Source organism: Scylla paramamosain, chromosome 1, assembly GCF_035594125.1.
Source record: "Scylla paramamosain isolate STU-SP2022 chromosome 1, ASM3559412v1, whole genome shotgun sequence".
NCBI classification, from domain to species: domain Eukaryota; kingdom Metazoa; phylum Arthropoda; class Malacostraca; order Decapoda; family Portunidae; genus Scylla; species Scylla paramamosain.
In genome coordinates this window covers 37,265,193-37,277,692 of record NC_087151.1, presented here as the reverse complement: position 1 = coordinate 37,277,692, position 12,500 = coordinate 37,265,193, and the positions used below count along the sequence as shown (strand labels likewise).

Here is a 12,500-nt window from a genome sequence, read left to right as displayed (position 1 = left end):
GAGAGAGAGAGAGAGAGAGAGAATGTGTGTGTATGTGTGTGTGTGTGTGTGTGTGTGTGTGTGTGTGTGTGTGTGTGTGTGTGTGTGGTAACGTCAATTATCATCAGCCTTCCCTGTGATCATTTCAGTAATAATTTCCTTGTTTACTTCCTTCTATTGTCTTTATAATTTTGCGTGTTTTATTTTCTTTTTTCTTTTTCTTTTTTCCAAAGTATAAGGAATTGGTCTATTCTGACTTTGTTTGCTTAAATACTTCAGGTTCAAAGAAATTATTATTATTACCATCATCACCACCACCATTACCATTAATAAAACACTCACTGCATAATGTTAAGGCCAATGAAGAGAATTTTATAAATATGATAATTACCAGTTACAGACAGGGCGAGGAAGATTAAATATCAACGTTTATTACATTTAAGTAGGAGCTGGGAAATGGGCGTGGGTGCATGCTAAGTGGTACAGCGAACACCAGAGTCAGCGCTGATGACATTACACACATCTGGCACGCAACAAGGGCTGTCTGAGATGAGGAAACATGCTTGCATTATTTAAGTTTCTTCGTCTTATTAGGTGAAATCATGTTATTTTCATTACTCTCTATCAAAGTTTCCTTTAATCTCAGGTTATTCAGTTTAGGTGAAATAAATCAACAAAGCTGTCTGGGTCGAAGGGATGTGCTGGCTTTAGTACTTCAGTTTGTTGGTCTTATTGTTCACTATTTAAACATCTGCTTTTTTGTTACACTTTCTTGCAATTATATTTGATGTCATATTCATTAATTTAAGCGTAAATATTGAAGTAAGAACAGTGTGAGATGTAGGAAAATTCTGAATTTAAATGCTTGTTTCTCGTTATGCATTGCTAAGATTTCCCTTAATGTTATAGCTACTAGTTTAAGTGGAATAGTGTTGTAACAAGGACAGTCTGGGATGAAAGAGTATTCCGGGTTACGTACTTAAATATTCTTTACATGTACCTGAGTTTCTGCTTCTTTTCATTACACGCCCCTAAAATATCTGTTCTCATATTTATCAGTTTAAGTGAAAGACCTGCGATGAAGTAAGAATTTAGTATTCAAGTATCAAGTATTTAAGTAACAAATATTCTCCACTTATTGAAATTCCCGTTTCTTCTCATCACGCGTTCCTAAATTTTTTTCTTAAGTTGCACGATGTGGGAAATAAGATAAATAAATGTGCGTGGAAGGTGTCAAACATTACACCATTACTATTATAAACCGTTTGAACAGTAATAAGGAGGAAAAACAGGGCTATACTACATTAGACACAGGAAGAACAGTTTTAAGGTTAAAATTCAGTTAATAACAAAACTGATCAAAGATATCACATGCCAGCAGTAAGGAGGAAGAAGGGATACAATCGCAGTATATATATAGTTGAAGTTAAATGCCACACTCACTTCCACTGTATCTTACGTTTATCTGTAATCTTAACTCCCGTGATCTGCTAAACTTTCATGGTTTGTCAGGGTCTATAAGGAAACTGTCAGCAGATCAGAGGAATTAGACCCACATTTTTTAACACTTTGCTCTCTCATGAGATCTGTTTTAAAAGGCCATAGAAAGAATTAGTCGAGTTCTCATGGATGTTTTTTCTTCCTGTCATTTATGTAGAATACTTGCTAAACTTTCATTAGAACCATGAAAATACCTCTGAAAAAAAAAAAAATCAATAATATTCACAGGAGCCTGCTGAAAGTCGGGCTTAATCCCTGAATTTATCTTATTTTGTTTCATTTTATTTATCTATTTTCTTTTTTCAAGAGGGACTGAAAAAGGGCTACAAAAGGTAGAAAAAAAGACCCACTGAAGGTACCAATCCTCTAAGAGAAGAGGCAAAAGGATGATCATAATTAGAGAAGTGTCTTGAAACCTCCCTCATGAAAGAGTTCAAGTCATAGGTAAGGGGAAATACAGAAGCAGGCAGGGAGTTCCAGAGTTTACCAGTTTGACCATAAGATTAAATGAAAACGCTAAACACTGAAAATGAAAGAGGAAAGTTACTTAGCATCTCACCGCGACTGCACTCAACTCAGCCCATCCTATGCCACGGTAGACATTGCCGACCTCATCCTCAACCACTGCACGCACCAGATGAACCGATAAACCCCAAATGAAGTCATTCTCTCCTTACCTGCGGCCTCATGAAATTATCCAGAGAACGAGCAGAAGCTTTGGCCAAACGAGATGGACAAAAAGCTCTGGGAAATTTGACCTACTCACATACGAGTATAGCAGGTAATTGTGTGCGGTGCGGCCACATGGAAAGAGAAGAGGCATATGTGTGTGAGGAGAGGATAGAAGTAAAAGAGCAGAAAACGAAGAGGACTAAAGTAGAAGTGGATGGACAGTGTATGGGAGGAAATGAGAGAGAAACAACTGTCGGAGGATGATGTGCACCATCAGACCTGGTAGAAGAGAAATTCCAAATATATCGACCTCATTTAAGACATAGGGAAAAAAATGTCCAGAGAAATAATAAGATAGCAGTAATTGTATGCGTGAACCCTTATAATCACCAACTACACCTTCCCAGAGAAAGCCCAGAGGTCCTGTAATCTGATCTAGGGATAATGCTAAGACCATTCACACACCGTACACCGCGTCCCCGTGCTCAAGGAGGAAAGGAGCTGCACCGCTTATCAGTGAACCCCCCTTGCAACCTGAGCGGGGCCACGAACCTCGGCCTGCCAAGTGACAAGCGAGGACGTTACCACTTGGCTAACGAGTAGAGAGAGAGAGAGAGAGAGAGAGAGAGAGAGAGAGAGAGAGAGAGTGTGTGTGTGTGTGAGTGTGTGTGTGTGTGTGTGTGTGTAGTTATTTTAGTTGTTGTAGTAGTAAGAAACACGCACACACACCCACACACACACACACACACACACACACACACACACACACCACACACACACACACACACACACACACACACACACACACACACACACACACCACACACACACACATATTCAGCCAGATAAGACTAGAGGATTTAAAGTATTAATTCTCGTATGCATCGTTAAGTCGCAATAACTCTCACACAGGCGACCACAGAGGGCAGGGAGGGAGTGAAGGAGAGAGGCAGAGAGGGGGGAGAGGGTGGAGGAAGAGTAGAGTTAATTAGCAATATTTTCCTCGACAGCCTCATGGCGACGACACGCTGTATAGTCTCTCTCTCTCTCTCTCTCTCTCTCTCTCTCTCTCTCTCTCTCTCTCTCTCTCTCTCTCTCTCTCTCTCTCTCTCTCGTTCTCGTGTTCTATATATATTTTTGAGTATCTAATTATTTTTCATATTTACTATCTGCATGCAGTTTCAGATAGGAAATTTAACTATATGTACATTTTATTATTTCAGGAAGCACTTACAAAAAAATAGAAGGAAAAAAGAAAATGAAAAAAAAACGCGTGAGAAATGAGTGAGTTAACCCAAATTACTGCTTTTTCCCTAATTTTTAACTCTTTCCTTTTCACTTCCAGCTAGCGAGAGAGTGATGAGAGAGAGAATCCCCGCGGGCCTTTGTGATCCTGAGTCGAGAATAGAAAAAGCTGCCCCTGGAACAAAAGAACTGACGGCACATGAAAGAAAACTGCAGAAAAAGGAACGAAATATCGGCCTCAAATCTCTTGATCTGCAACACAAGATTGCCTGCCACACGCTGCACGCTACACGCTGATGGTGTTGTTTGGCCCCGTGTGTGTGTGTGTTGCTAGCGATGGGGGAAAAGTGACACACCAGTCGTGACCCTCATGACTGACCTCTGTGTGGTCGCGTGTGTGTGTGTTTGTGTGTGTACGCCCTCCTTGTGACCTTAGTGGCGAAAGGAGCGAGAAACTGTTATGTTGTACTTGAGTACCCTTAGGTGTGAGTTCTTTTTGTTTTTGTGATGTGTTTAGAAAAGGACGAGGAACAACGACAACAATAACACCACGACCACCACCACAACCAACAACAATAATAAGAAGAAGAGATAAAATGGCGATATTGTGATCTCTTCTGTTATATAAGAGTAAACACATAAGAGGAAGCACATAAGAGCAAGTTAACTGATACACCGCACTTGGTTGGTTGAGTGAGTGTGTGTGTGTGTGAGTGTGTGTGTGTGTGCGCGCGTTTGTTCTGTGCTTAGAAGAGGAGGAGGAAGAAGAAGAGGAGCAACAAGAATGGCGATCAACGTGGTGTTTCCTTTGCTGATTCCACTGGAGGAAGACGTTTACAATGGTGAGTGTGGACATTGCTGCAAGTGTCAGTCCGGTTGGTTATAAGCAATCTTATATCTTGGTATCTCTTTTTTTTTTCTGTACAGTTTTCATTTCATTCCTGTTTTCTCTTTGTTCTCGTTTTCTTTTTCATATCGTCCCTACGCTTTGTGTTACTTTTGGTTCCCTTCCTTTTTCCTCTTCCTCCTCCTGGCTCCCCCATTCCTTCATCTCGTTTTATTTTTTCTGCTTCGTTTCTTCTTCTTCGTTTCTTCTTCTTATTATTATTACTATTTTTCTTCTTTTTCTTTTAGTTTTCTTCTTGTTTTCCTTCTCTTTTTTTTCTTCTTGTTTCTTCTTAACTTTCCTCCTCCTCCTCCTCCTCCTCCTCCTCCTCCTCCTCCTCCTCCTCCTCCTCCTCCTCCTCCTGCTTTGTATGTCTTCATTCATCAAGCTGTAATTTCTCAGTGAGTTTATTTGCTGTTAAATTTCTGGCCACAGTTCCTTTATCTTTGTTATTATTATTATTATTATTATTATTATTATTATTATTATTATTATTATTATTATTATTATTATTATTATTATAACAATCAAGGAATTGTGGGCAGAAGTTCAACTAAATAAACTCACTGAAAATTTATAGCCTGATGAATGAAGATGAGAGAGAGAGAGAGAGAGAGAGAGAGAGAGAGAGAGAGAGAGAGAGAGAGAGAGAGAGAGAGAGAGAGAGAGAGAGAGAGAGAAACTCCAATCAAATGTCAGTCAGTGCACGGCATAACCACTATCATGTTTGTTTAAGACCAATTTAAAATCAAGTTTCTATTTCATCATAGTTACCACCAGAAGACTTGTAGGGAGAAATATTGCATCCAACTATCCTCACGTCTGCATACTTCTTCATATATGCATTCATCTTTATGTCTTCAATGGTGGGGACCCGCAAATCCAAAAAGAACACGACGAAGGGTGAGGGAAAGACGACAACAATTAGCTCCGCACATGACCCCCTTCTCCTCCCGCCGCATACCACACTCCAGCACAATAATTATTGTGAAGCCGGCGCTCCAGCAGTGGGGTGCTTCCGCGCTGCCCCACGCTATCCCGCGGCGGCTTGAGCAAGGGATGCTTACCTGTGAAAATAGATTATGCACATTAACGTTCTGTATAATGGTAATGTTCATTCGAGAATAGCTCTGAACTATTTCTTTCAAAAACTGTATGTTGTATCACTGTCATGAGTTGTAAGCTAGTGGTTCCCAATCTGAGGGCCATGGACCCCCGCGGGACGAGATAACAAAACATAGGAGGCCACAAACTGAGGCACATACGTACACTCATACATGGGAGTGTGTTTAATCCAGTGGATTTTTGTATTGCTAAAAATAGCTTTTGCAAATTATAGTTTTAATTACTCTCTAGGTATGCAAATTTTTATGAGCACTACATTATATCTTTAATAACATTTTAATAATTACCTATATGAAATTCAGCAAAGAAAAATACAAATTTCTTTACATAATACTTATATGAAAAATATTTCGGATCACTGAAATTACAGGTTTTAATAGAGTGGTTTTTATATGGATCTAATGAATGTCCAGATGTACACAAATTGTCCTCCACACAAAACTACAAGCACCTAATAACACACACACCCTTCACTCAAAAATTCAAAATTATCATGGCGACTCCTACACCAGCCTCGGAGTCCCCATCTTGGAAGGGAACCATAAATGTCCCCAGATCGGACTGCTCTTCTGATAACTGGCTGTTCAGGCTGTTAATAACAGAATATAAATGTACGTGTGTGTGTGCCTAACCAGAGAAGCTGGCTAGATGCAAAACATTTATTCAGTATTATTTGAGAAGAGTAGAGACCTTGTTTTTAAGTCTTATAGAGATAGATAAAGAAATTGAGTTCTTATTTATACATTTATTATTATTATTACTATTATTATCATTATTATTATTATTATTATTATTATTATTATTGTTATTATTATTATTACTATTATTATTACTATTATTATTATCAATTTGACCTCATTTGTTAATTCACTTTTTTAATTTTTTTACAACTCAGAAGTTTGTTAGATTCCAAATAATTCTCTCTCTCTCTCTCTCTCTCTCTCTCTCTCTCTCTCTCTCTCTCTCTCTCTCTCTCTCTCTCTCTTTTGTCTATGGATAGCCATAATCTTCCTAGCGGCATACAGGGACCGCCGCGTATAGGCCTGACAGCTTCTTGCAGCTTCCATTATTTTCTTGTGTTCTTGTGTTAAAGGGCCCCTATCCCTACATTCAGGCAAACTGCGACACCTTTTTTTTCCTGCGCGGTCAGGAACGTTCATTACAGCTCGGGAATGTTTTATCTTTCTCCTCCTGTGGTGTGCGCGAATGCAGCGGTGAAAACATATTAACGCGTTGACACATACGTGCGCGCGCTCAGCTAACAATTTCGAACATCGTGTTGTCACTATTGTGGGAAGTTCGTGCTGAAATATTATACTTTTTCAGTTGTGTATATATATATATATATATATATATATATATATATATATATATATATATATATATATATATATATATATATATATATATATATATATATATATGTGTGTGTGTGTGTGTGTGTGTGTGTGTGTGTGTGTGTGTGTGTGTGTGTATGTAATAATAATAATAATAATAAACGGTTTATTATTTAGGCAGTTAACAAACTGAAAATGTACATAGGGGGTGGGGAAATACTTAACATTAATCCTAAAGGTAAGTCTAATCTAGAAGGGACTATTGATTGATGGCTCGCACCATGGTGGGAATCGCGCTGAGTCTGTACCGGTCCGTGCGCGGCGCCTTTAGGGGCGTTATCGTGTTGTGGTGTCTGGTGGCACGGACCGGCCGAGGCGCGTCAGGCGGCAGCATGTTTCTGAGACGTGGATGTGTGTGTGTGTGTGTGTGTGTGTGTGTGTGTGTGTGTGTGTGTAATAGTTACAACTAAAACTGGGACACAGAATTCTGGAAATATTTTTCTCATAAATGTAGTACATTTGCATCCTTCCTTCCACGCCTTGTATTATTTATGGAGGCCTCAACTTTAGGGACATATCTCTGATGAACGCTGCATGCGGTATTTTTTAAGCGTTTAATATAGTTTCCCAGAATTTCAGTCTGCCTGTTTTCTTTGGTTTCATTGAGTAAGGAAGAAAATGACATTTCTTGAAGGGTAAACTTGTTTAATGTGCTTGGTGTGCTGAGCGAAACTGTCATTAGGATGAAAATGTACATAGTGATATCAGATGAAAACTCTAAATGTAAATGTATGAAATATCTCTCTCTCTCTCTCTCTCTCTCTCTCTCTCTCTCTCTCTCTCTCTCTCTCTCTCTCTCTCTCTCTCTCTCTCTCTCTCTCTCTCTCTCTCTCTCTCTCTCTCTCTCTCTCTCTCTCTCTCTCTCTGAAAAGTTGTCGTTTGCTAATTCGTCTCCTGGACACATCACACAATCAAGTGGCATTTAGACAGCGACATGTGACTCAGAACAACGCTTAGAAGACTTAGGCAACAAGAAGATCCAGAAGATCGAGAAAAGTTGTGTGTTTAGGATGTCAAGTCAGACAGGGAAGGGAAAGCTAACAGCTCATGTGATAAATAAGATAACAAAGTAACACGGCATTGCTATGTGGAAACACGTAAATAGGACCGTTAGTGAGAAGAGGAAAGAAATACTGCCTTCGTGATCTACTTGCCGATCCGTAACAGAATAGCCGAACGAAGAAGAAGAAGAAGAAGAAATACGAGTACATGAGTCCTCGTGGGATATTGTTGGGTGCAGTGACGGTCACTGTCGTCCAGTGATAGTGTAGGAACAACACCAACACATCCTCGCATCTCTGAAAAAAATTGGTGACAGACATGTTAGGTTCAAAGGTAGCGCAGGCAATTAGTAAGATGAATCTAGAGCGGCGAGGATTAAAGGAGGCTATACTCTATTTTAGGAACTCTTGTCAAAGTTATTTGGAGCTAGAGGACACGCGAACATGGTAACATTGCCATCGACTAACTTTCGGTCACTGATTGATCTATGTAGTTAGTGTGGCACACTAACGATTCCTTTCAAAAGAAATTCTTTCATAGTTGCAATGTACGCATTGTTCAAATGAATATTATCTGATATCGTGAATAAGAGATAAACATAAGGTAAATTTGCGCATGTTACAAAACAAGACGGAGGTAAGTAGACCAGTAAGCGATTAATCAGACAGTAGCAATGTTATCGTGTTTCTGTGTCCTCAGGTGGCATAATTATTGTAACACTTAATAACCCATCATCCCTATCCAACAACAAAGGCAAACGGAATACAGGTGACGGTGAATCCCACCAATATAGTATTACTTTTTCTCCACGAACATAGCATGTGAGGGCTCTGCAAACAACAAACAGGTCTGGATAGTGCTCCAAGTTTTGCCAAGATTCTGTTGGCATATTAGCTCAGCTCAGGTGATATACTACCTAAGGAGCTGCGAGAAAGTACTGTGGAGCCAAGAGTCAGTTATTATTAGTCCAGTGAAGTAAGATAACCCGTAATTAGAGATTAGAAAATAAGGTGGCTGATCAACGCTTGGTCCCATACCCCTGCGCAGCCGTGAAAACAGTTGTCATGGTAACGACAACGCCAAACCACTAAAGAAAACGGGGTGCAAAGAAAACTTCACGGAATGCTTGTATATTTGTCCAATATGGCTAGTTATGACAATGTAGACACAATGAAGGCATTGTCTGCTACGGAGATAAATAAACTGACAGCAGCGCAGCCAAATTGTTGACTGAGAACAATTGTTGCACATCACCCTGGTGAGGAACAGACATCAAACTCTGAATTGCTCGAAGAAATAAAAAATATTCGGAAGGATTTAACAGCAAAGAAGGAGATGAAGAAAGAAATAGAATCCCTGAATACAAGACTTGATGACGCCTACAAGACCATCCACCAGCAAAACCGGTTCATAGAATCCCTTGATGCCAAAGGAAGGGTGCGGAACTTGGTCATAACTGGGTTTCGGAGGATGAAGATGATCTTGGAACGGCGGATGGAGGGATCGTGACAGTGCTCGAAGCCGCGGGTTATGCCGGACTGATACGCACTGAAGTATGGATCACAAAACGACACGGACAGCCTGATGCACGGAGGAAACACCCTATCCACGTGACGCTGAAGAGTCAAGATCAACGGAGCGACATCCTGCGAGTGGCAAAGAACTTGAAGGAGAAAGGCAGAGAATTCGAACGGATTTACGTGAAGAAAGACGTTCATCCGGCGGCGAGGAGGGAAATGGCAAGACTGAAAACCTGAGAAGATGAGAAGGAAAAAAAAAAAACAGTCAACCAGGGAGTGGAAATTATATATGAATAGCAGCGATGGTGTTGTGATAGATAGATATTTCCCAAAATTTTGCATGGAAAGAAGTGGAACGAGCAATTGAAAATATATGCTTGGAATATCCGTGGTGTGAAAAATAAGCTCCAAAGCCCCGAAGTTCTACATTTTACTTTAGAATTTGACATAATATGGATCAGTGAAATAAAGGAAACATTAATTAGTAGCGTGCCCGGCTTTGATTTATGTATGAATAGAAGCAAACAAAATAGTCAGAGAGGAGGAATTATGATGTTGGTGAAGTGTGCGTTGGTGCCGTATATCACATGTATGGACACCGCAATAGAAGGACAAATATGGGTATGATGAATGAAGAAAGTGTATAGGACGTGGTTGAGGAAAGTTGCAAAGAAGTTGATAGAATAGCAGAAGAGTGTAAAAAGACGAATGTCGCACGTGAGGGAACTGGAAATCTAAAGATTGAAAAGCATAATGATGGAAAATGATAGTGTTAAAATTTGGAAAGCAATTAATTGGAAAGGAGAAATTAATCCAGATCAAGGCACTACCCAGCCTACCGATAGTCAATTTAAGACCCATTTTGAGGAATTATTGAATCCTGTGACAGAGGAAGAAGGGGAATGACATACTCGTATGTATCCCTGATTATACACGTATGGCGTTTACTAGAATTCGACTGATGTCTCATGACCTAAAGATCGAGACCTCGGGACTTGCGTGTGTGTGTGTCAGTGTAACGGTCAGACCACACAGACTGAGCACCACGTATTAGTAGAGTGCTCATTGACGAGACAGACCAAACAAAAATAACATATGGTAAACATACAAAATTTAGATGTGTTACTTAATGAAACAGAAAACGTAAATAATTTGTGTAGGTACGTGTATGAAGTTTTGTCTATTTATAGGACATAAAAGAAAACAATACTTCAGTACAATGATATGCATACCAGAGATTACAATTGAATATATTGGTTATATTGTGCTAGATGTTATATCAAGCTATGTATTTATGTTAGTTATAGTAATAATGGTAAATATTTAGCTGATGTTTGTTACTTTGCATCGCCTAATTTTAAAAGAATATTTAGGTGACAGTATTTTGATTCCAGTTTGTTATAGTATACTTCTTTATTTGGACCAATGAGAATTTTGTAACCTTTACTTAAATGTAAACTTGCACATTTTGGTCAATAAAACTAACTAACTAACTAACTAACTAACTAACTATTTAAGTCAAAGGACAACATCAGATATCTACTGCTAAGTATTTGTCACATATTACCTTCAGAAGCAAGGACCTGTTGTAGATTAGTGAACACGATTAGGTAGCGTAAGATGTTGAGATTAGCAAAACAATGACGTTAAAACTATTATATATACGGCATGCAAAATTTCGGAATATGTGCTGATTGAGAATTATATCAAAATCTGTCAGCAATGAAAAAAAAAAAAAAACGTAATAATGAACTATTATAATTTACCATCCCTTCCATTGTTTGGCATGACGGACATCGCTGTGTAGGCACTCCAATGGTGTTCGTGAGCTGACAGACCAAGACAAAATTAACTGATGATTATGGACGCACTTTTAATCACAATAAAGAGCTGTATGGTGTGAGCGTTGAGAGAGAGAGAGAGAGAGAGAGAGAGAGAGAGAGAGAGAGAGAGAGAGAGAGAGAGAGAGAGAGAGAGAGAGAACAGAAGTATTATTGGGGTTGAGTTCGAGGCAGTAAGGTGAAAAGGGAGGGGAAGGATGCGTTCAAAGGGTACGTGGTGGAAATACTAAAAACATACACGTTTATTGTTATTATTATTATTATTATTTTTTTTTTCAGTGTTATCTTAAACTCCAACGCATGACGTAGTGTATTCAGCACTTCCTCACGTGTGGCAACGTAAGATAAATAGTATGTTTGTGTGTGTGTGTGTGTGTGTGTGTGTGTGTGTGTGTGTGTGTGTGTGTGTGTGTGTGTGTGTGTGTGCTTGCTTACTTCACTTGGCCTGAAAGTGGTCAGACGCCTCTTTTCATCACCAGGAAAATGACAGTGTTATATATGTCCATTTTTCTTAATTATGAAAGTAATTAAAAGTCGATATAACGTAAGATTGGAAAAAAAAAAAAAAGATAAATCACTCTTCCCTCTCGCCTCATTAAAAAAAAAAAGAAAAGAAAAAGAAAATTCACGAGAACGCAAAATCATGAAAATAAATCGGTAAATCACTGATCTACTGAAATGCACAAATTATTCAATAAACACATCTTCCCTTAGATATTTACAATGTACTTAAGCATGCAAGTAATCGAATTAGAAAATTTTTATGTCTTCGTCCAAAAAAATCAAAATCTTGGAGAATTACCCTTTTTGTTACTGAATTCTGTGATGCAGAACTTTTATTAATCAATGGCCGTTCTTAGATTTAAAACTTAATTAATTAAGGAAAAAAATAGACACGACTGGAATAAATGAAAATTACCACAACACAGCTAATAATGGGAGAGAGAGAGAGAGAGAGAGAGAGAGAGAGAGAGAGAGAGAGAGAGAGAGAGAGAGAGAGAGAGAGAGAGAGAGAGAGAGAGAGAGAGAGAGAGAGGTGACCTTAATTATCAAAACATTCCTAATGAGTTATTGCCTGAAAACATCCAAACAAATAGAGAAATATTAATGATGATGATGATAATGATGATGATGATGATGATGATGATGATGATGATGATGAGGAGGAGGAGGAGGAGGAGGAGGAAGAAGAAAAATGTAAGGGACGATGAAAAAGAGAACTGTGTATAAGGAAAAAGTGAATAAAGAAAGACTAATTTTGGACGATGGAAGACAGGGAGGACGAGAAGAAGAAAAAGAGTTTGTTTTGTGCCGCAATTAAAATTTGTTAAAA

The 12,500-nt window shown here is 38.9% G+C and overlaps 1 protein-coding gene across 8 annotated transcripts in view; it reads left to right on the top strand.

The window, feature by feature from the left end:
• The window catches only part of LOC135104987 (putative neural-cadherin 2), a 188,155-nt gene that overhangs the window by 61,410 nt on the left and 114,245 nt on the right, over positions 1–12,500 (top strand). For all 8 annotated transcript variants that reach the window (XM_064012896.1, XM_064012870.1, XM_064012879.1 and 5 more), the window contains one exon: positions 3,497–4,238. In XM_064012896.1, coding sequence (XP_063868966.1) covers positions 4,181–4,238 — 58 coding nt within the window. In that variant the 5' untranslated portion in view covers positions 3,497–4,180. The remainder of the gene's footprint in view (positions 1–3,496; positions 4,239–12,500) is intronic.